General features: G+C 36.6%; 1 protein-coding gene across 1 annotated transcript in view; it reads right to left on the reverse strand.

Annotated features, from left to right (window-relative positions):
- The window catches only part of LMLN (leishmanolysin like peptidase), an 83,188-nt gene that overhangs the window by 40,300 nt on the left and 19,709 nt on the right, over positions 1-23,179 (reverse strand). The window contains exons 7-11 of the mRNA XM_032336024.1: positions 20,825-20,930; positions 18,013-18,107; positions 13,166-13,283; positions 11,517-11,624; positions 7,826-7,902 (exon numbers count right to left, since the gene is read on the reverse strand). Coding sequence (XP_032191915.1) covers positions 7,826-7,902; positions 11,517-11,624; positions 13,166-13,283; positions 18,013-18,107; positions 20,825-20,930 — 504 coding nt within the window. The remainder of the gene's footprint in view (positions 1-7,825; positions 7,903-11,516; positions 11,625-13,165; positions 13,284-18,012; positions 18,108-20,824; positions 20,931-23,179) is intronic.

Raw genomic sequence — 23,179 nt, forward strand, 5'->3', positions numbered from 1 at the left:
TCTACTTTTCTGTTGTACCAGATAGCATCCTAGGATAGAACTCTGATTACCAGTCATGTTCACAGAGTACTGTTCTTTTTTTTTTTTTAAAGATTTTTCTTTTTTATTTATTTGTCAGAGAGAGACAGAGGGAGAGAGAGCGAACACAGGCAGACAGAGTGGCAGGCAGAGGCAGAGGGATAAGCAGACTCCCTGCCGAGCAAGAAGTCCGATGTGGGACTCAATTCCAGGACGCTGGGATCATGACCTGAGCCGAAGGCAGCTGCTTAACCAACTGAGCCACCCAGGCGGCCCCAGAGTACTGTTCTTAAGTATAGTACAGTAACTCATGGTTGGGCCATAATTAATGGATAATGGTCTTTTCAAAAAATGGATTAATGTACATATCTAAACCACATTAAATTTTAAACTTAGAAGTTCACAAACAGGGGCGCCTAGGTGGCTCAATTATTGGGCATCTGCCTTCAGCTCATGTTATGATTCCAGGGTCCTGGGATTGAACCCCTTGTCTTGGGATCGTGCCCACTTTCAGGCTCCCTGATCAGCAGGAAGCCTGCTTCTCCTTCTCCCTCTCCCTCTCCCCTAGCTTGTGTTCCCCCTCTTGTTGTCTCTCTCTCTGTCAAATAAATAAATAAATCATTAAAAAAAAAAAACCTTAAGAAAAAACAAAAAAATTTCAAAAAAAGAGTTCACACATAGTCTGTTTCTTTCCTATAGTTGCTATCACTCCAAATTATAGTTTTGAAATCCAGAAGTGGGAAGAATCCTATTGTTGATGCTTCTTTCTTTTTTCCCTTCCTTCCAATCACCTTCTCTTCCCCTTTTATTTCTTTCTTTCCCTTTTTCTTATTAAGATGAAAAGAAATGGTTTATTAAGGAAATCAAAATACAGTAAACATAAAAAACTTAGAGTAATTACAAGTTCTTATTTTAAGATTTTATTTATTTATTTATTTGACAGAGAGCGTACAACCAGTGGGAGGAGCAGAAGAAGGGTTGGGGGAAGCAGGCCCCCTGCTAAGCAGAGAGCCTGATATGGGACTCAATCCCAGGACTGTGGGATCATGTCCTGAGCTGAGGGCAGATGCTTAACCAAATGAGCCATCCAGGCGCCCTATAAACTCTTTTTGTAATGATGTTAAAATTACTGACAAAATATTTTTGTCATTAAATAAAACATGGAACATTTCTTCATATGCTTATCTATATACCTTTTTTGGTGAAGGGTCTGTATAGCTCTTTTGCTTGTTTTTTTTTTCTTTTTTAAAGATTTTATTTATCTATCTGACAGAGAGAAATCACAAGTAGTTGGAGAGGCAGGCAGAGAGAGAGAGAGAGAGGGAAGCAGGCTCCCTGCTGAGCAGAGAGCCCGATGCGGGACTCGATCCCAGGACCCTGAGATCATGAGCTGAGCCGAAGGCAGCGGCTTAACCCACTGAGCCACCCAGGCGCCCCCTTTTGCTTGTGTTTAATTGGGTTGTTCATTTTCTTATTGTTGAGTTTTAAGACTTTTTTTTTTTAAGAGTTTATTTGTCAGAGAGCAAGAGAGAGGGAGAGCAGGAGCAGGGAAAACGCAGGCAGAGAGAGAAGCAAGCTCCCTGCTGAGTAAGAAGCCTGATGTGGGGATTGATCCCAGGACTCTGGGATCATGACCTGAGCTGAAGGCAGATCTCAATCAACCAAGCCACTCAGGAGTACCTTGAATTTTAAGTTGGTGTTGTTTTTTTATATATTTGGGTAATAGTCCTTTATCAGATGTGCCTTTTACAAATATATTCTCCCTATCTCTAACATGTCTCTTCATTCTCTTGACTTCATCCCTTTTATGGCTGAATAATATTTCATCATATGTATATACCACATTTTGCTTGTCCATTCATCAGCCATGAACATTAAGGCTTTTCTACTTTTTGATTATAAGTCAAGTTGCTGTGACTCTTCATGTCTGGGATTTTATGTGGACATGTTTTCAGTTCTTTTAGACAGATAACTGGGAGTAAAATGGCTAGATCATATGGTAAATCTCCTTTAACTTTTTGAGGAACTATCAGTCTGTTTTCTAAAGTGGCTGGATCATTTTACATTCCTCTTAGCAGTATATGAATTCCAATTTTCCCACATCCTCATCAGCATTTGCTATGGTCTTTTTTATTATAGTCATCCTAGTAGGTGTGAAATAGTATCTTGTTGTAATTTTGATTTGCATTTCCCTAAGGACTAATGATGCCGAGAATAACTTCATGTGCTTATTGGCCATTTCTGTATCTTTTTTAGAGAAATATCTATTCAAATCCTTCACGTATTCTTAAATCAGGTTGCCTTTTTATCATTGAGTTATAAGAATTCTTTATATTTTCTGGGTACTAGATATAATATCAGATAGATTATTGCAAATATTTTCCACATTTTGTGAGTTGCCTTTTCCCTTTTTTGATAGTACCCTTTGAAGCACAAAAGTTTTTAATTTTGATGAAGTCTAATCTATCTAATATTTCTTTGGTTGCTTATGCTTCTGTTATCATATTTAAGAAATCACTGCTGGGACACCTGGGTAACTCAGATAGTTAAGCACTTGCCTTTGGCTCAGGTCATGATCCCACCATCCTGGGATCAAAGCCCTGCATCAGGCTCCCAACTCAGTGGGGAGTCTGCTTCTCCCTCTCCCTCTGTGGCTCCCTCTGTTTGAGCTCTCTCTCTCTCATATACCTAAGTAAGTTTTTTTTACTTAAATAAGGTCTTTTAAAAAATTACTGCTTAGGGCGCCTGGGTGGCTCAGTGGGTTAAGCCTCTGCCTTCGGCTCAGGTCATGCATGATCCCAGGGTACTGGGATTGAGCCCCACATCGGGCTCTCTGCTCTGCAGGGAGCCTGATTCCTCCTCTCTCTCTCTCTGCCTGCCTCTCTGTCGGCTTGTGATCTCTGTCTGTCAAATAAATAAATAAAATCTTAAACAAAAAATTACTGCTTACTCCAATATCATGAAGATTAATACCTAGGATGCTAAGAGTTTCCTAATTTAAATTCAATTAACATATAATGTATTATTAGTTTCAGAGGCAGAGTTCAGTGATTCATCAGTCTTAAAGAATACCCAGTGCTCATTACATCATATACCCTCCTTAGGCTTCATCACGCAGTTGTCCCATTCTCTGACCCTCTTCCACTTGAGCAGCCCTGTTTGTTTCCTATGATTAAGAATCTCTTATGATTTGTCTCCCTCTCTGGTTTTGTCTTGTTTCCTTTTTTCCTCTCTTCCCCTACGATCCTGTTTTGTTTCTTAAATTCCACATATGAGTGAGATCACATGATAATTGTCTTTCTCGAATTGATTTATTTTCCCTAGCATAATACCCTCTAGTTCCATCCATGTCATTAAAAATGGCAAGATTTCATTTTTTGATGGCTGCATAATACTCCACTGTATATATACACCACATGCTCTGTATTCATCCAGCAATGGCTAGCTGGGCTCCTTCCATAGTTTGGCTATTATGGACATTGCTGTTATAAATATTGTGCTGCAGGTACCCCTTCGGGTCACTACATTTCTATCTTTGGGGTAAATACCCAGTGATGCAATTGCTGGGTCATAGGGTAGCTCTATTTTCAACTTTCTGAGCAATCTCCATACTGTTTTCCAGAGTCACTGCACCAGTTTGCATTCCCACCAACAGTGTAAGAGAGTTCCCCTTTCTTCCCATTTCTTTTTATTTTATTTTATTTATTTGACAGGGAGAGAGAGAGGAAGGGAAGCAGGTTCCCTGCTGAGCAGAGAGCCTGACACGGGGCTGGATCCCAGGACCCTAGGATCATGGCCTGAGCCGAAGGCAGAGGCTTTAACCCACTGAGCCACCCAGGCACCCCCCTTTCTTCCCATTTCTTGGTTGGATTATTTGTTCTTTGTGATCCAGTCATTTTTTCAGTAGGATGCTCTTTAGCCTCCATGTATTTGAGTTCTTTCTAAATTTCTTCTTATGATTTCAGTTCAAGTTTCAAAGGAATGTGGTCTGGAAATATGCAGGGAATGATCCCAGTCTTTTGGTTCTGGCTGAGACCTGATCTGTGACCCAGTATGTGATCTATTCTGGAGAATGCTCCATGTACACTCAAGAAGAATGTATATTCTATCACATTAGGATGGAATGCTCTGAATATATCTGTCCTGTGTCCATGTGGTCCAGTGTGCCATTCAAAGCTGTTGTTTCCTTGTTAACCTTCAGCTTAGATGATCTGTTCATTGCGGTGAGTGGGATGTTAAAGTCCCCTACTATTATTTATTAGTATCAATGTGTTTCTTTAATTTTGTTATAAATTGGTTTATATATTTGGCTGCTCCCATGTTAGGGGCATAAATATTTGTAATTGTTACATCTTCTTGTTGGACAGACCCTTCAATTGTGGTAATAGTTTCCTTCCTCATCTCTTACTACAGTCTTCAGTTTAAAATCTAATTTCTCTGATATAAGGATTGCTACCCTAGCTTTCTTTTGCTGTCTAATAGCATAATAAATGATTTTTATCCCTCTTACTTGCAATGTGGAGGTGTCTGTGGGTCACAGAGTCTCTTGCAGACAGCATATTGATGGGTCTTGCCTTTTTATCCAATCTGATATCCTGTGTCTTTTGATTGGAGCATTTAGCCCATTTACATTCAGGGTAACTACTGAAAGATATGAATTTAGTGCCATTGTAATACCTATAAGTGACTGTTACTGTATATTGTCTCTGTTCCTTTCTGGTCTATGTTACTTTTGGGGTCTCTCTTTGCTCAGAGAACCCCTTTCAATATTTCTTATAGAGCTGGTTTGGTGATTGCAAATTCTTTCAGTTTCTGTTTGTCCTGGAAGCTTTTTATCTCTCCTTCTATTCTGAATCACAGCCTTGCTGGATAAAGTATCCTTGGCTGCATATTTTTCTCATTTAGCACCCTGAATATACTAGTCTATCCTGGCCTGCCAAGTCTCTGTAGATAGGTCTTCTGCCAGTCTACTGTGTCCACCCTTGCAGGTTATGGACTTTTTATCTTGAGCTACTTTCAGGATATTCCCTTTTCTCTGAGATTTGCAAGTTTCAGTATTATATGTTGAGGTGTGGACCTATTTTTACTGATTTTGAGGAGGGTTCTCTGTGCCTCCTGGATTGAATGCCTGTTTCCTTCCCCAGACTAGGAAAGTTCTCTGCTATTATTTGCTCCAATATACCTTCTGCTCCCACTTTCCTCTTCTTCTGGGATCCCAGTTATTCTAATATTGTTTTACTTTATGGTATGACTTCTCTCTGAAATTCTCTCCCTTGTGATCCAGTAGTTGTTTATCTCTCTTTTCCTCAGCTTCTTTATTCTCCATCATTTAGTCTTCTATATCACTAATCCTTGCTCTTGCCTCATTTATCCTAGCAGTTAGAGCCTCCATTTTTAAAAAGATAGATAGATAGATAGATTGATTGATTGATTATCAGAGAAAGAGAACACACAAGCAGGAGGCATGGCAGGCAGGCAGAGAATGGAGCCCGATGTGGAACTCAGTCCCAGGACCCTGGGATCATGACTTGAGCCGAAAACAGACACCTAACTGACTGAGCTACCCAGATATCCCAGAGCCTCCATTTTTTAACTGCTTCTCATTAATAGTCTTTTAAATTTCAACTTGGTTAAATTTTAGTTCTATCATTTCTCCAGAAGAAATTCTCTAGTGTCTTCTATGCTTTTTTCAATCCCAGCTAGTATCTTTATTTATAATTGTTATTCAGAACACTAGTTTTACAATCATACTTATGTCCATACTGATTAGGTCCCTGGCCATCAGTACTGCCTCTTGTTCTTTTTTTGAGGTGATTTTTTCTGTCATGTCATTCTTGCAGAAAGTGGTCACTTTTCTGTTTGTAGAATTGTAGCAATTCTTTTCTTAGATCTCCACTTGAGTTCATAGGCGTTCAGAATTACTTAATAGCTATCTAGCTGAACTCCTAGAACAAAACTAAGGTCTCCTACTCCTCTACCATCTTGGACTCTTTGATTCTAAGAGTTTTATAGTTTTAAGTCTTATATTTAAGTCTTTGATCCATTTTGAGTTAATCTCTGTATATCATATATAGTAGGGTTTATTCTTTTGCATGTGGATAACCAGTTATCCCAGCACCATTTGTGGAAAAAAATATTCTTTCATCACTGAATGCTCTTGGTACCCCTATCAATATCTTTGCTCTTAACACACAAATAATTATCTGTGTGTGTGTGTGTACATACGTACGTGTGTGTACACTTTGGTCATCTTTCTTAACTGTGTGATATGTTATTAAAAATAAACTTCTAAAGAATATTTGTGAAGCGCCTTTGGGCAATAGAAAGGATCATTTAAAATGTAGTGAGATAGATATGAAAAAACTACTATGGTAATCCAGGCAAAAGATAATGATGGCCTTGATAAAGGCAGTGGTGACCAAAAAAGTAGACAGATTCCAGGGATATTAAAGAGCTAAAAATCACGGAAGACTTTTGATTGATTGGATGTAAGAGGTGGGAAGAGGGAGTTGTCAAAGATGATTTCCAGGTTTCTGGATTGATAAATAATAATGTTTTCTACTGAGAGAAGCAACTTAGTTAACTTATATTTAAGTCTTATGGATTTAGGAAAGTTAATTTCCATGTCTATAACTTTAAAATATTGCCATATATTTAGAAACATCTGGCTATATTACTGTTGTGGTGCCCCAGAAAAAGGAAAAATGCCATAAAAATCACCAGTGCCATGATTTTACTAGTGACTCACACACTCCAGTGTTTCTGTAACCTCCTGGTATCTTAAAGAAACTAGCATTGTTTATAAAAGGGCTATAAATAGGTTGTTAAACAGAGCAGCAGGACCACTTTTGTTGGCCATTACTTGCCCAAGAATAAATGGGAAAGAGTTATAATGGTACTAAAATAAATCCAGTGTTTTCTTCTTTCTTTTCAAAAATATGGATTTCCCAACTTGGTCTACTAAAAACTATGAGAAGCAATGGTAACCTAGTAGGAATGAACATGGTGCCTAGGTGGTGGTGTTTTTGTTTTGTTTCACTTTTAGGTAGGCTCCATGTTCAGTGTAGAGCCAAACAGGGGACTTGAAATCATGACCCTGAGATCAAGACCTGAGCTGAGATTAAGAGTTGGACACTTCATCAACTGAGCCACGCAGACACCCACAGGTTGTGGTTTCTAAAATCTCTTCTCCACTAAATGGAACCAGTGATTCTTGGAAGACTGGCTGATGCCCAGATCTAGGACAGGATGTTTGCCCATGAGCCTGGCACATCCTGTTATACCAAAAAAAGAAAGGAAGGAAGCTATCAAAAACTAGTGAGTCTTGTCAAAAGGACTCAGGAGCCCACAAAGAAAAAGACTCCCATTGGAGTAATTTAAAAATAGTATTCTACTGCTTTACCAGAAAGTTCTATTGCTTTAATAATCAGGAATCTACATATCATCAGTTTCACTTACAACTTTAAAAACTTTAGTCGTTCCTTTATATTAGCATGGCCTCTACTCATTATAAAATAAATCTTACAATGCCTGGAATTTTGATCTATTCATTACTATACTAAGGGACTTAAAGATTTATTGGAAGGCAGCTATGCTCACCACTATACCACCAATGCAGACCCAAGATTTATTGAATGAATGAATGGAGTTGGTATAAGTAAAGATAGCTAACTGCACAAAATTCAAATATTTTACTTCAGGGTAAAATATATTTTCTTAAGCTAATATTAATTTAATCCGAATATTAAATTCAATATTCATTTCATTTTAATAAACAATGCATGTAATATTCTCATAGCTGTCTTACCCAGTGTCTTCCATTAATGCCAGAGTGATTCGAGAGAAGACTCGGTTCTGGGTGTGAGAACCAGTCATTGCTTCATTCTGAAAATCAAAAGATTTTAAATTAGAAGACTAGACCTCCTAAAACTCCCAATAATTTCCATTATTTTGATGTATATGTAAAATGTCTCAAGTGTGAGAGGCTGACTTATTCACTTAAACTAGTGAAATATATAAACCTTCTTTAAAATAACAAGGAAGCTTAAAGAAAGATTTGCTTTCTGCCTTAAATATCTACATTGTGTACAGTTTCCTAAAATGGCAGATAACCACCATTTAGAACTCTGACGAAAATGAAGATAAATATAAGCAAACAGAAATACTGTAAAAATATTACCCAATCTAGACAAAGTAAAATGAGTGGTTGAAACAGATGCACATAAAATATTGGAAGGGATGGTTATTTGTCTGAATTTTTTAAAAAATGGTTTTATAACCCTCAATCTTATGATCACAGAAATATAACATGCAAAACAAGTATCACAAAATCATAGGATCAAAGAGTTCTATGAGGGACCTAAAATGTCATCAAGGTCTACTATCTACTCAATGTTTTTATTCACATCCTAAAATTCCTACAACAACTCTGAGTATTCTTCAAATCCTTATGCTGGATGCTGGATGGTCACCTCAAGTACTTTAATATCATTAAGAAAAGTAGTTCATGGGGGCACCTGGGTGGCTCAGTGGTTAAGTGTCTGCCTTTTGCTCCAGTCATGATTCTAGGATCCTGGATCAAGCCCCAAGTCAGGCTCCCAGCTCAGCAGGGGCATGCTTCTCCCTCTCCTGGCCCCCCACTCGTACTCTCTTGCTCTCTCTCTCTTTCTCTTAAATAAATAAAGTCTTTAAAAAAAATTAGTTCAAAGACACAAAGTTGATTTCAGAGAAAGGCAGCTGTTGATGAAATTAATACTCTCAAGTTTCTACTACAGAGTGAATAAATTTTCATGTGTGACTAATCTATGGCTTTCTAAAGGGAATCACTTGGGAAATATGCTTAAATAAAATTAAAAAAATTAAATTCCCATGGGAGAAATGAATAAAATGTGTCTTTCATAAGTTTCTATCACTATTGATTTATGGTCACCTGATAAGAATAGTCAGCACAAGCATTAATTTCACTCTTTTGTAAGCCACAGTTTGGAACTTCCCCATGTGCACTGACTCTTATGGGGATGTCCCTTACAGAGATCTGGAAGTTATATCTATGGAACAAACATATATTAATTCTTATTTGGGACATAGTACTTCTAAGCCAGGCTGGTTCTTACATCCCTCTGTTATGGCCTTATGCTCCTGTATTTGAGCTGGAGTAGGGTGGGGGAGAGGCATGGATGACAGTCCCTTGTCTGCTGTGTGGAGCACAAGAGAAATGCCTAACTTCTGTCATGCTCCCATGCTGCACATTCTTTCCTGTATCCTTCTAAGTGAATCTTTCTTCATTGTGGCCTGTTAGGTCTTGTGAGCTTAAATGCTGCTGCTTCTTCATTTTGTTTTTTGTTTTTTGTTTTTAAGATTTTATTTATTTATTTGACAGAGATCACAAGTAGGCAGAGAAGCAGGTAGAGAGAGAGGAAGGGAGGCAGGCTCCCCTGAGCAGAGAGCCCGGCAATGGGCTCGATCCCAGCACCCTGGGATCATGACCTGAGCTGAAGGCAGAGGCTTTAACCCACTGAGCCACCCAGGGGCCCCACTTGAATGCTTCTTTAGTTGAACCTAAGAACACCCACTGGAATGCCACTCCTGAAAGGTATCACAGATATAAATAAACTGCTCACCACAACATTTTAATTTTTTAAAAGATTTTATTTATTTGAGATAAAGTACGAAAGAGAGTGAGCACAAGCAGGGGGAGCAGCAGGCAGAGGGAGAAGCAGACTCCTCACCAAGCAGAGAGCCCAATGTGGGACTCAATCCCACAACCCCGGGATCATGACTGGAGCTGAAGGAAGATGCTTAACTGAGTCACCCAGATGCCCCATCACAACATTTTTAAAATAAAAAATTTAGGGGTGCCTGGTTGGCTCAGTTGGAAGAGTGCGCAACTCTTGATCTCACGGTTTTAAGTTCAAGCCTCACACTGGGTGTAGAGATAACTTAAAATCTTAGAAATAAAATAAAATTAAAATATTTAAAACATTGTTGCTCATTAACATAGGTCTATTGTTACATTTCATATAATACTATGTAATTGTTAAATCATGTTGGTTTATAATGACTTTTCCCTGGATTTTAGTATTTTCTGGAACAAAGCAATAGCAGTTAAATATAAAGTACACTAAGACAGCTAAACACAGCCAACTGAGGAATGCTGGTACTATGCATGACCCATTCACTCTATGTTCTTCCACTTGGTTCAATATGACCAGAGGCTCTGTTTTAAAAGTGGTTATTGCCTGGCTCCCTCTAATTTTGTACATGTTAGTCTTGCCCCCATTACTCAATTTATAGCCTTCCTTACAATTACCATGGCTTTTTGTTGTTGTCTAAGGTAAAGAAATACTACAGTAAATACAGGAGCTTACTTATTGGAAATATATTTAAAACTGAGCTAGTACTTTTATTATGACTTACTGCTTTTCTTAGTGGTATGTTATTTGTTTTTTCCATGAGTCTTGTTATTTTTAGTGTTTAATTTTGAAGAAAGAGTTTTTTTAGAAAAGCATACATTGCATTATAGGAGGAGCCCTGTACTGCTTGGAAAGATGTCAAGATACATCATTAAGTGGAAAAGAGTTGCACAAATGTATGACTTCATTAAAAAAACAAACTGTGTGTTGGTGTGTGTATCTCTACATTTATATAACATTTCTGGAAGGATACACAAAAAATTTAAATAGTGATTACATCTTAAAGTAGATCTGGAGCACTAAGGGGAAAAGGAACTTTAAGTTACCATAGGTTTTTAAGTATACATAGGGTCCACCTTACGGAAAAGCAAGGGAAGTGAGTGGAAAAGAGGAGGAGGACTTATTTTAGTGGCTGCCTATCAAACATTTCAAGTTTTAAAAAGAGACAAGGAGTTAACTAACAAACAATAATCAGGAAGGACAGTTAAGATTCATTCTAGTTCATTATTGAACTTACTGACCTTGTTAAGGGGGAACCAAACAGAAAAAAAAGAGAAAAATAATTTTACTTCATAACTCATTATACTGTTTGAATAACCTGAATAAGAATTACTTTTATTTATTTATTTTTAAAGTTTTTTTTTTTTAAAGGATTTTATTTATTTACCAGAGAGAAAGTGAGAAAGAGTACAAGCACGGGGAGTGGCAGGCAGAGGGAGAAGCAGACTCCCTGCTGTGCAAGGAGCCCCATGTGGGACTCGATCCTAGGACACTGGGATCATGACCAGAGCAGAAGGCAGATACTTAAGCGACTCAACCACCCAGGCGTCCTGAGAATTATTTTTATTAAAGAAAAAATATGTCTTGTAAAATTTTTTAAAAATATTTTATTTATTTGACAGAGAGAGAGAGATCACAAGTAGGCAGAGAGGCAGGCAGAGAGAGGGGGAATCAGGCTCCCTGCAACCAGACAGCCTGATTCGGGGCTTGATCCCAGGACCCTGAGATTATGACCTGAGTCAAAGGCAGAGGCTTAACCCACTGAGCCACCCAGGTGCCCTCTAATAAAATGTAAAATAAACTGACCTCTAATAACCGCTTTTCCCAATGATTGAGCTCAGTGCCCATACCGCCTTGATTTTCGAGTTCCATTCCCTCCAGAATTGGACAGTTAAAATGTTTTCGTGCTTCATCCTGAGAATCAGAAAAAATTAAATAAACCCTACAGAAATATGATAACAGCAGATTCTTTATCTAACCTAATCTAAATATAATAAAGTAGCCATTAAAGAACTACTTTGGTGAGAAGTGAGAACATCTTTTAAAAATATGGTTTTTACTATAATTAAGTAGAATATTTTGATACTATTACACTCTTCTTTGCTAGTAAATTATTATTTCTCTTAATATTTTCTTCCTCTATTTGAAGATTTGGGCTTTAAGTGACATTTCAAAAAGGATACAGACTAACATGATTGCTATTTGTAACTACTGTATCAACATTTTTAATGAAGGTATAAACTGCTCTTAGTATAGATACAGTCTTTGAAACAAAAATAAATTCTTCATTAGAATATAATTTTGCTCACTTGGTTTTTTCTCTCCTTTGGTTAGAAATTTCCAGTGATGAGAAATATCCCAAGAACAATGCAAAAGTTCCAAAGGCAGGGGTGTTGGCTGGCTCAATCAGTAGAGCACGTGACTCTTGATCCTAAGGGCATGAGTTTGAGCCCCATGTTGGGGGTAGAGTTTATTTTAAAAATAAAAGTGGGATGGTTAATTTTACATGTCAACTTGGCTCGGCCACAGTGCCCAGATATTTGATCAAACATAATTCTGAATGTTTGAGTAAGGGTGTTTTTGGATGAGATTAACATGTAAATTAAGTAAAGCAGATTACCTTCCATAATATAGACAGGCCTCATCCATTCAGTTGAAGACTTAAAAAGAACAAAGATTGACTTTGTCCAAGCAAGAAGGAATTCTGCCTGCTTACTGCCTTTGGACTCAAACTGTAACTCTTCCCTGAGTGTTCAGCCTTCCAGCCTACACCCTCAGAGTTTGAGCTCCCCAACCTCCATAACGGTAGGAGCTATTTCATTAAAATAAATTTCCTTTTCTCCCTCCCTCTGTTTTCCCCCCTCTTTCTCAGTCAACACATTCTGTTGGTTCTGTTTCTCTGGACAACCTTGACTAATATAGACAGCATAGGAAAGGATCAGCAATTACACAAACAGTACCAGTGATCCTAAGAGGTACGACAGTAGAGGAGCACTGGCTTAAAGCAATGATTTAAAATGGAGCCATGAGAATTACTGCCAAATTTCCATTTCTTCATATTTCTCTTGGCTTGTAGCTTTACTGTACTGCCTTTATATCATTTTTCTTATTATAGGTCCTGAAATTTAATCTTAAATTCTTTTTTTTAAAAAAGATGTATTTATTTATTTTAGAGAGAGAAAGACAGTGTGCATGCACAATTGGGAGGAAGGGCAGAAGGAGAGAGAATCTCAAGCAGACTCCATACTGGGCACAAAGTCTCACGAGGGGCTTGATCCCACAATCCTGAGATCATGACCTGAGCTGAAACTAAGAGTCAGACATTTAACTAACTAAGCTACCCAGGTGCCCCTAGTCTTAAATCCTTAAACAATAATGATCAGTAAAGAAAGAACTATAAGAAAGGAAAAGAGGAGATGGGTCAGGAAACGTGAAGAAGACGGGTTAATACGTACAACAACACGAGGTGTTACTAGAAGATACACAGTGTGAGAAATGATCTTATTATCTCGAACATTCCACAATCTCTCCACTTTTCGAACTACTTTATCACTCCATTGATATAATCCAAGACTGCAATTAAAGAATAAAAGACAGTCATTTTGCGAATTCAGCACAACTTTAAATAGTAAAAGTGTTTATGAACATCAATATGAAATTAAAATATTGGACTTTACTATGTACCAAGTCTTTGCAAAGTACTTGACATTTTCTAATTTAATCTTCTCAACCTTCTGAGGTTATCACTATTTTGTAGATAAAAAGACAGAAGTTTGGAGAGATGAAGAAACTTGCCTAAGTTCACATAGCTAATACTTCGTTCAGATGACAATGAATTACTTCCTTTTAATAAATTTATTGGATAAAACAAAAGCAAGTCCAGAGACATATCCAAGTATATAAGAAAACTTAATAAATAATAACAAAAAATGTCATTTTAACTTATTGGGCAAGGGTAATTTACTTAATAACTGTGCTGTAAAACTGGTTATCCATTTAGGAAAAAAGTTAAATCCCTATTTCAGACCATATACAGAAATAAATTCCAGGAAAATTGAGCAAAAATGGCAGACCTCTGAAAATTCTATTCATGAAAACAATGAGGAAAGTGGCAAAATGCCTAATCAACTTTTTCAGAACTTTGTAAATTAATTAAAGACCTGCAGCAATCCAGGAAAGATTTATTTTTTAAAAAATGGATAAATTCAATAAGAACAGTAAGCTTTGTAGCATTCTCCCATGCCCTCACTCCAGTCATATGGCAGCCCTGAAACTTAGAGCCCACAATCATGGTGAAAGCCAGCAACCTGACAGCCACTATAGAGTGGGCAGATCATGGTTGAATGGAAGAACGCATTTTTTAAAAAAAAACCATAATCCAACCATGTCCACAAGAAACACAGCTCAGACTCAAGGACAGAATTAAGTTGAATGTAAAAGAATGAAACAGATATACCATGCAAACTGTACCCGTAAAGAAAGCTGGAATGGCTATACCAATATCAGACAAAATAGACTTAAAACAAAAATTGTTAATAGAGATAAAAAGGGACATTTTATAGTAATGAGTCACTCCACCAAGAAGATATAACAGTTATAAACATGTATGTATCTTACAAAAGAACCCCAAAATACATGAAGCAAAAATAAATTCTGAATGAATTAAAGCTATGAATGTAAAAAATTCAAATAATAATTTAATTGAAACTATGAATGTAGAAAATTCAAATAATAATTTACCAGAAAACATTTAGGAGAGTATTTTTATAATCATTGAAGGGCAGAAGTTTCTTAAGCAACAGAAGAAAAAATATGATAAACAAAATAAGTAAATGGGATAAATATTTGTAACAAATACAAAAAAAGGATTAATATCCTTAAATTATAAAGTACTCTAACAAAATCAGAAGAAGAGGAAAAATAACCCGACTAGCCAAAAAACATAAATTGGCTGTGATCAAAGAGAAAATTCAAATGGCTAAAACCTTAGCAGTAGTCCTAGAAATACAAGATACCATCTTTTACCAAATTGGCCTAAAAAAAAGGTCTATACTATCCAGTAATGTAAGGTAAGCATTCATACAACATTGGTAGGATATAACAACATCAATTATAATGGACATCAATTTTGCCTTTTCCTATAATCCGTATCGCTTTTTTTTGTTTTTTTCCCTAGATGACTTTTTTTTTTTAAGATTTTATTTATTTATTTGACAAAGAGAGATCACAAGTAGGCAGAGAGGCAGGCAGAGAGAGGGGGAAGCAGGCTCCCTGCTGAGCAGAAAGCCTGATGCAGGGCTTGATCCCAGGACCCTGAGATCATGACCTGAGCCGAAGGCATGGGCTTAACCCACTGAGTTACCCAGGTGCCCCAGTTACTTCTATCATTAACCCTATGAATCTCATTTCCACCACTAAAACAGAACAAAGAAGCTATATATTTTCCAGCATTACTTTACAGAAATTTTAAACAGACATAATGTTGACAGATTTGTAAAGAGAACACCTGCATCACTGATAACCATACAATTAATACTTTGCTATATTTGCTGTATCATATATCTGTTCATCTACCCATGCCTTGATGTTATTCTTTATTAGTTTATTTTTTTATTTATTGTATTTAAATTCAATTAGCCAACATACAGTACACATCATTAGTTTCAGATGTAATGTTCAATAACTCATCAGTTGTAACACCCCAGGCTCATCACATCATGTGCCCTCCTTAATGCCCATCACCCAGTTACCCCATCTCCCCACCCACCTCCCCTCCAACAATCCTCAGTTTGTTTCCTATAGTTAAGAGTCTCTCATGGTTTGTTTTTCCCCCTCCTTGACTTCCCATTCAGTTTTCCCTTCCTTCCCCTATGATCGATCCTCTGTACTGTTTCTTTCCTTTTTTTTTTTTTAAGATTTTATTTATTTATTTGACAGATAGAGATCACAAGTAGGCAGAAAGGCAGGCAGAGAGAGGAGGAAGCAGACTCCCCGCCAAGCAGAGAGCCTGACGTAGGGCTCGGTCCCAGGACTCTGAGATCACGACTGGAGCCGAAGGCAGAGGCCCAACCCACTGAGCCACCCAGGTGCCCTCTCTGCACTGTTTCTTAATTGCTTTTATCTTTTTCCACGGCAAAGCCATGTTTAACCAAACATAGCAATCAAACGCAGCAAGAAAATAAAGAGCTTTTACCTTATTAATAATTCCTAATATCCTCTTCACTATCTACATTTCTAGACAAATAGTTTCTCCAAATAGATATGGAAGGGACAAATCCAACTCTTCATATGTTTACCAACTGTATTTCCTATTATCCTCTTATATCCATTTATACTTTAAGATTTCCTGCTTTTGAGGAATATCCTGAGTACAAGAAAGCACTGCAAATTATCAGCTTAACAATAGTTCTTATGAGTGGCATAAGGAGGAGGCTCTCTCCTCCTTACCTACATCACTTATGTATTAGATGCCTACTTCACCACTTATGTTTCCCATAAAGACCACAATTTTAGGAAAGGCCAGACTCCTCCTACACCACCAAATGAATATGAACTATCTAAGAAGAAAAAACATATTTCCAATTAAAATTTGTTTCTACACATGTACTTTAAAAAATATCATGATGAATAAAACATTATCTGCTTTAGTATTTAATTCTAACTATTTTAATAGAGATCTCTGTAATTAAAGCAAAATATACATCAAATGAACAAATTTTAAGTGAAAGGTTTAACTGTTTATTTCATATCCATATACCACTAATCTGATAAAGACAGGGAACACTGTCAGTACCACTGGAAGGCTTCCTTGTGCCCTATCCTAATCTATACTCAACTTATATGCCATTTAACAGCTTGGCCCTTCAAGACCACTTATCTGCCTTTTATCATTGCTCTTTTTTAACTCCATACAAATGGACTATCTGATCTCTTTTGCCCAAAACTCTATCTGTGATATTGATATATGTTATTGCATGTAACAATAGTGTGTTCTGGGGCGCCTGGGTGGCTCAGTGGGTTAAAGCCTCTGCCTTCAGCTCAGGTCATGATCCCAGGGTCCTGGGATAGAGCCCCGCATCGGGCTCTCTGCTAGGCGGGGAGCCTGATTCCTCCTCTCTCTCTGCCTGCCTCTCTGCCTACTTGTGATCTCTGTCAAATAAAGAAATAAAATCTTTAAAAAAAAATTAAAAAAAAAAAACCAATAGTGTGTTCTTTTTTAGTGCCTTATAAGTTTTCTTTTTTTTTTTTTTTAAAGATTATGATTATTATTTAATTTCATTTATTTGACAGAGACAGTGAGACAGTGGGAGAAAAAGCAGCAGGCTCCCTGCTGAGCAGGGAGTCTGATGTGGGACTGGGTCCCAGAACCCTGGGATCATGACCCAAGCCAAAGGCAGACACGTAACAACTGAGCCATCCACGTGCCCTATAGTTTTCATTCACATGAATACATCATAACATATTTATTCATTCTTCTATTGATGGATCTTTTGATAGTTTCTATTCTTTGGTAATTAATTACAAAACTGCCACAAACATTTTATTTTATTTTATTATTTATTTGAGAGACAGAGATCACAGGCAGAGAGTCAGGCAGAGAGAGGGTGAAGCAGGCTCCCTGCTGAGCAAAGAGCCCAATGCATGGCTCGATCCCAGGATCCTGAAATCATGACCCGAGCCGAAGGTAGAGGTTCAACACACTGAGCCACCCAGGTGCCCCTGAACATTCTTGAGCATGTCTTTTTGTGCACATATCCTCTTAATGTAGAGATCTAGAGAGCTTATATGAATGTATGCAAATAGTTACAGTTCTGTGATTGATATGCTATAAAAATTTTTTTGATATTTTTTTTTAGTGTTTCTTAGTATTATTTATTTTAGGCCCTGACTCTATAGATTGCTGGTAACATGCTGTGCTAAATACAGTTTCAGTTCATATATAAATATTGCCATGAGAGGCAGTAATTATTAATAAGCCAAAATATAATCAAACTACATTTTCCTATGGCCTAACTATACCGTATAATGTTAGAAGTTACAACGTGGTAAAAAAGACCTCTGCTGGCAAGAAGAGTCCTGGTTCTTTGGACAAGTCACTTAAGTTTTCTGCATCTTAACAGCTTCATCTCTAAAATGAAAAGGTAATGCTAAGTGACCTCTTTTATCCCATTTTAATAGCTACAGCTTTTTTAGGTTAGTCATGAAGCCACTATTATTTATGGCACCTAACATGCCATGATTCTAAGATTTTAGTCTTAGCCCCCTTCTAAAAGAGAAGAACAAGAACAAAAATAACAAATACCTGTAATTAAAAGGTGGGAGACCATCTGCAAATCTTGAAGTCAAAGGATTTCCATCTTTATCATGGTAAAACGCAAACAGGCCAGCAGAGAAACCCTATAAAAAAAAGTTCAAAATGTCTCACAGAGAAAAATATCAAGACTGATTATACACATCATAGCATGCTACTATCCAAAGAGAACACTGATAGAACCTCATAAAAGCACGTGGCCAATATTTTTAAAGGAATTTGCCACAGACTGGAACTAGACAAAACTTCAGTATTCCATCTTATGAATTTTAAATTTCAATTACCTGAGGTAATTGTAAGTGAAGAAATCCAAAGTACTAGTGACAACATTCTTTGGTACTGGTATAAATAAGAAATACATGTGTTTAAGAATGATTTGTATTTATCACAGTTTATCCCCTTCTCATGAACTTATTACATAAGCTCTACAATTGCATCCAGGGAATGTTACCACTGAGAACAATTAACAATATAGTTTAGAGTAGGGGGTAGGCAATCAAATGCATTCATAAAAATTCAAAGTCTTTAATCCTAAAGTCCACATTTAATATATATCTGTACTTAACAAGACTGGAATTGTGTGTGTGTGTGAACTTAGGAAAAAATGGAAACATATATCAAAATATTAGCTGTGGTTCTTTTGATGGTAGGGTAATGTGTAAAATCACTCATATTCCCCAAATTTATTTGTAATGTAAATTTGTTATATTTAGAGTCACAATTTAAATACTATTTTTAAGAAGTCTTTAATGAATGAGATAATGGATACTTCACATAAAGGTTCCCATTCATTATCCTTACCCTCCCATAACAGATGGGCACACACACACAAAATTACTACCATTTGATATCTCTTATTTCATTAGTGAGATTTCCTTTCTTGCTGTCTTTCCTAATCTAGTAACTCAGACAAAGTACTTTTGTAATTACTTCTTTATGTATGTTTTGTACACTGAGAATATGTTATAACTTATATCTAAATAACTAACAATCACAAATGATCACTTAATTAACCAATTCCTTTGGCAAATTTCTTTGCTTACACAACTGGGGCCTCTGTGTCATTCAAGGCTTGACAAAATGATTAATGGAATCCAAATTATTCTTTTATTCCTGCACTTCTTCTTCTTTTTTAATCTCTGAAGATGCAAAGGACACTTAATTGAGTCAGCTAGGGAAATCTGAATTGTTCTTTATCTACAATTCACTGAAGTTATACAAAGCTTAAAATAGTATGATTTGCCTCGTCCTGTATAATATTCTAAATACACATTTTTCCCACTCTATCAGCTTGAAAATTCTTCTAAACACTCACATCTCGAAAGCTTATTAGGTATTTAAAGCACCACTGTAATCGATAGCTATTAGCATATATAACTTTAGGGGGAATCTCTGTTAAAAATATAATTCTTGCCATTGTCCAAGATGGGTTTTGAGACTTAAGCTAATATTTAAAATTTCTTAGGTTTTTACAATTTTTAAAATAATTCAAATACGCAGAAAGTAAAAAAGAACTGGAGGCTTATGTGTCTTCTTTAAGGTTAAGGTGTTAATTTTACCATATTTTCTTTAAACTTTTAAGAAATAAAACACTGAAGAGTAAGTATGGTTGAAACCCCATTACCTAACTCTTTCTTCCCTCTCCCTAGAAGTAACCACTACCAAAAAAAAAAAAAAAAAAGTAACCACACCTTGAAGTCAATGTGCATAACTTTCATACATGCTTTTACAGTCAATGATACCTCGCTTTAATTTGTGATTCCTTGACTGCTAAAGTAAGTCTGAATACCTTCTCACACATTTTTCAGTCAATTGGAATTTTTTCTTTTGTGAATTGCCTGTTCATAACATAATCTATCTCGTGCCTGGGATCTCTGCATTTATGTTCACTTACGTATTCACTTAAAACCTGTTCTTCTGGGGGCGCCTGGGTGGCTCAGTGGGTTAAGCCGCTGCCTTCAGCTCAGGTCATGATCTCAGGGTCCTGGGATCGAGTCCCGCATCGGGCTCTCTGCTCAGCAGAGAGCCTGCTTCCTCCTCTCTCTGCCTGCCTCTCTGCCTACTTGTGATCTCTCTCTGTCAAATAAATAAATAAAATCTTAAAAAAAAAAATTAAAAAAAAAAAACCTGTTCTTCTTTGTTTCTCTCAACATCAAATAACTGTAGTTTTTAGATCTTACTTAGAATGATCCTTGTCTTTCACCTCAATTAGCAGGTTAAGTTTACTTTTTTAAAGTAAATAAAAGTAAATAAAAGAAAATAAAAGAAAAAGACATGATTTCGTGTTAGAATCCCCTTCCCTAAAGGACATAAATGCTGTCTGGTTACAATGGAGTTTCACTGAGTCATTCAATGCTGATTTTAAGACAGACTTGCTTTTCAAGGTCATACATGACAGCTCACTAAGTAAGACTAACACATAATTGCCACTAATTTTTTTTTAACACCCTACTATTCATAGCATGGTCCTAGAGCATTTCTGTTTTATCTTATTTAATCTCCAAGAAGAAAAAATCCACTCTAGTATGTACTACCATTATCATTTAACAAATGAAACTGAGGCTTGCAACGGCTAAATAATTTACACAAGAGCCCAAAGATTTTCAGTGGTGGAATTAAGAAGATTCACACCTAAATCTGTGTGATCTATTCTCTCTCAATGACTATTTTCTAAATACATAAATGGCATCAAGACAACATTTCCTAGGGTCTTAGATAACTTTAATTAATTTCCTGGACATATTATAAAAGTTCAGAAAATCAAAGCACAAAAAAAAGAACAGTAGTTAACAGCAAAATTTACCAGGGCATGAATAATCTCATGTTTTACTGTGGACAGCATCCCAATAAACTCCTGAGGCTGGGTAGAGATCATATTTGGACACAGGTTAGCATATCCTGCTATTGGCCTGTTAAAATAGACATTGAATTTTTTATTATATTCCAGAAAAATATGTATTATGATATTTACTAACCTCTACTTTTATCACCCCCCCCAAGTTTTTATTTAAATTCCAGCCAGTTAATACACAGTATAATATTAGTTTCAGGTACTAAGCTATACTTTTCTATAAAACATTGACAAAGGTAAGAAAAGTCTTTGCTAAATATCGAATGTCGTTTTGTACCATAACATCTAACTCACTGTCTTATACTTTCAAGACATATACCTCTGTTTTCCTATGGTGTGGCTCATTAGCACCAGTCCTCACAAAAGGAAAGTTAATATAAAAAGTAAAATACATTTCAGTGTGATTTTATAAAATATGTTAATATATACCAAAAGAGGACTGAGAAACTTAAATTCTAACACTAGTTTACTTGCAAAATCATTTTTGACTTCAGCATTTAACTATATTTACAGGCACAGGGGTAAACAGGTTGGTGGAGAGGGAAGCTAGATGTACAATAGGATAATAAGCAAATCATTTAGGGTGCTCACCTTTCTTATGACCATCTTGCTATTCCCTTTCTAACATGGCCTTCATTAGCATAAAGTTTTTTTTTAATCTTTCCATCATCTTCTTTCAGAGTCTACATTTAATTCTATCACTTTCTGAGCCTAGAACCTGAGAGTGAAAGAGCTGATTCACCCCTAGCATAATTCAGTCAGTTCCATCACGCACCTACCTGTTTTTCAAAACTGTGGCAAACAGACAACAGTAAGGAAATCCAAAGTCCTTTCTCCCACCACTACCCTAACATTTTACCCCTTAAAATGTAACCATCTTTTCCAAAGTAACATTTGCCTTATTTAAGTAAGAAACACGTGGCATACTTTGTTCACACTTGAGAACAGACTTACACCTAAAAAGTATGACTGTTACTTACTTACCAGAACACTGCCATATGACCTCTAAAATACAAAATGGATGTTATGGCCAGGCTTAAAACCCATAGGGACTTCCCACAGCATTTACAATAAAACAGCCCTATCTCTCCGATGCATTTCCTTAAGTTCTCATCCTCAAACCCAGTGTCCACAGAAGTGGCTTCTAACAGCAACAGGCACACATGGATTTTTCCTAACTTACATCTTTCTCAAGCTCTTTATTTGGCTGAAGCTTACCAATGCTCAGGTTACACCTAAAGTTTCAATTTCAAAGAGGCTGTCTTTGCCATAATTTAGATTATGTTTCCCCCTTTTTTCCTTTTATATTACAGCACCCTTTTTTCCCCTATAATTTATCACGTTTTGAAATGACATTTATTTCTAAGTATATTTGGTATCTGTCTCCCTCTGGAATTTGTATATTCTGTGATGCACGTACATGTGTCTGTTTTGTTCACCTAGTCTGCTGGCAACATATTAGGCACTCAAATATTCATGGAATGAATTAATGTGGCAGTTTTGAAGGAAAGTTTCTCAAGTAAAAGATTAAAAAAGAACTGAAGATACACTTTTTCTTCCAACATCAACATCAGAAGAAACCAAATTCTTTTCCCAGATATGAGAAGACAAAGAAGGGTGGCTTCATATTCACAGATACAAATAACACTTACTCTTTTAGTTACTCATTTATATCAAATATGAACTGAAAGTTAAAAGTGCTTTAAACATAATAGCAGTGCAAAGAAACTGAAACACACCTCTGGGTTATGGGATTCTCATCTGTGTGATGGTTCCTATGATGGATTCTCTCACCAAAAGACAACTAGATATTTTATGTATGTTCAGCATTGTCAGATGCTGACAGGAGATGAACTAATCTACAATATCCATCTCAACATGGAATTTTATATCCCTCTCCCGACTTTTCCAAGGAAGCCACTCTATTCCCAATACATAAGGTTCACTTTAATATCTTTTATTTTAAAAAGTAAGAAAAACTCATTGTGAAAGGATATATATCAAAACAACATAGAAATATATAAAGAAAAACATGAAAATTCTGTTCTACAACCTACTTCCCTCTAAATTTCACTATCAGAATTAAATGTTATCAATAATTTGGGGGGAGGGTGGCGCCTGAGTGGTTTGGCGGGTGAGGCCTCTGCCTTTGGCTCAGTTCATGATCTTAAGGTCCTGGGACTGAGCCCCACAACCAGCTCTCTGCTCAGCAAGGAGCTTGCTACCCACCCCCTGTCCCTCTCTGCCTATTTGTGATCTCTGTCAAATAAATAAATAAAATCTTTAAAAAATAATTTGGGGTGCTTT

This window comes from Mustela erminea, chromosome 1 (genome assembly GCF_009829155.1).
Source record: "Mustela erminea isolate mMusErm1 chromosome 1, mMusErm1.Pri, whole genome shotgun sequence".
Taxonomy (NCBI): Eukaryota; Metazoa; Chordata; class Mammalia; order Carnivora; family Mustelidae; genus Mustela; species Mustela erminea.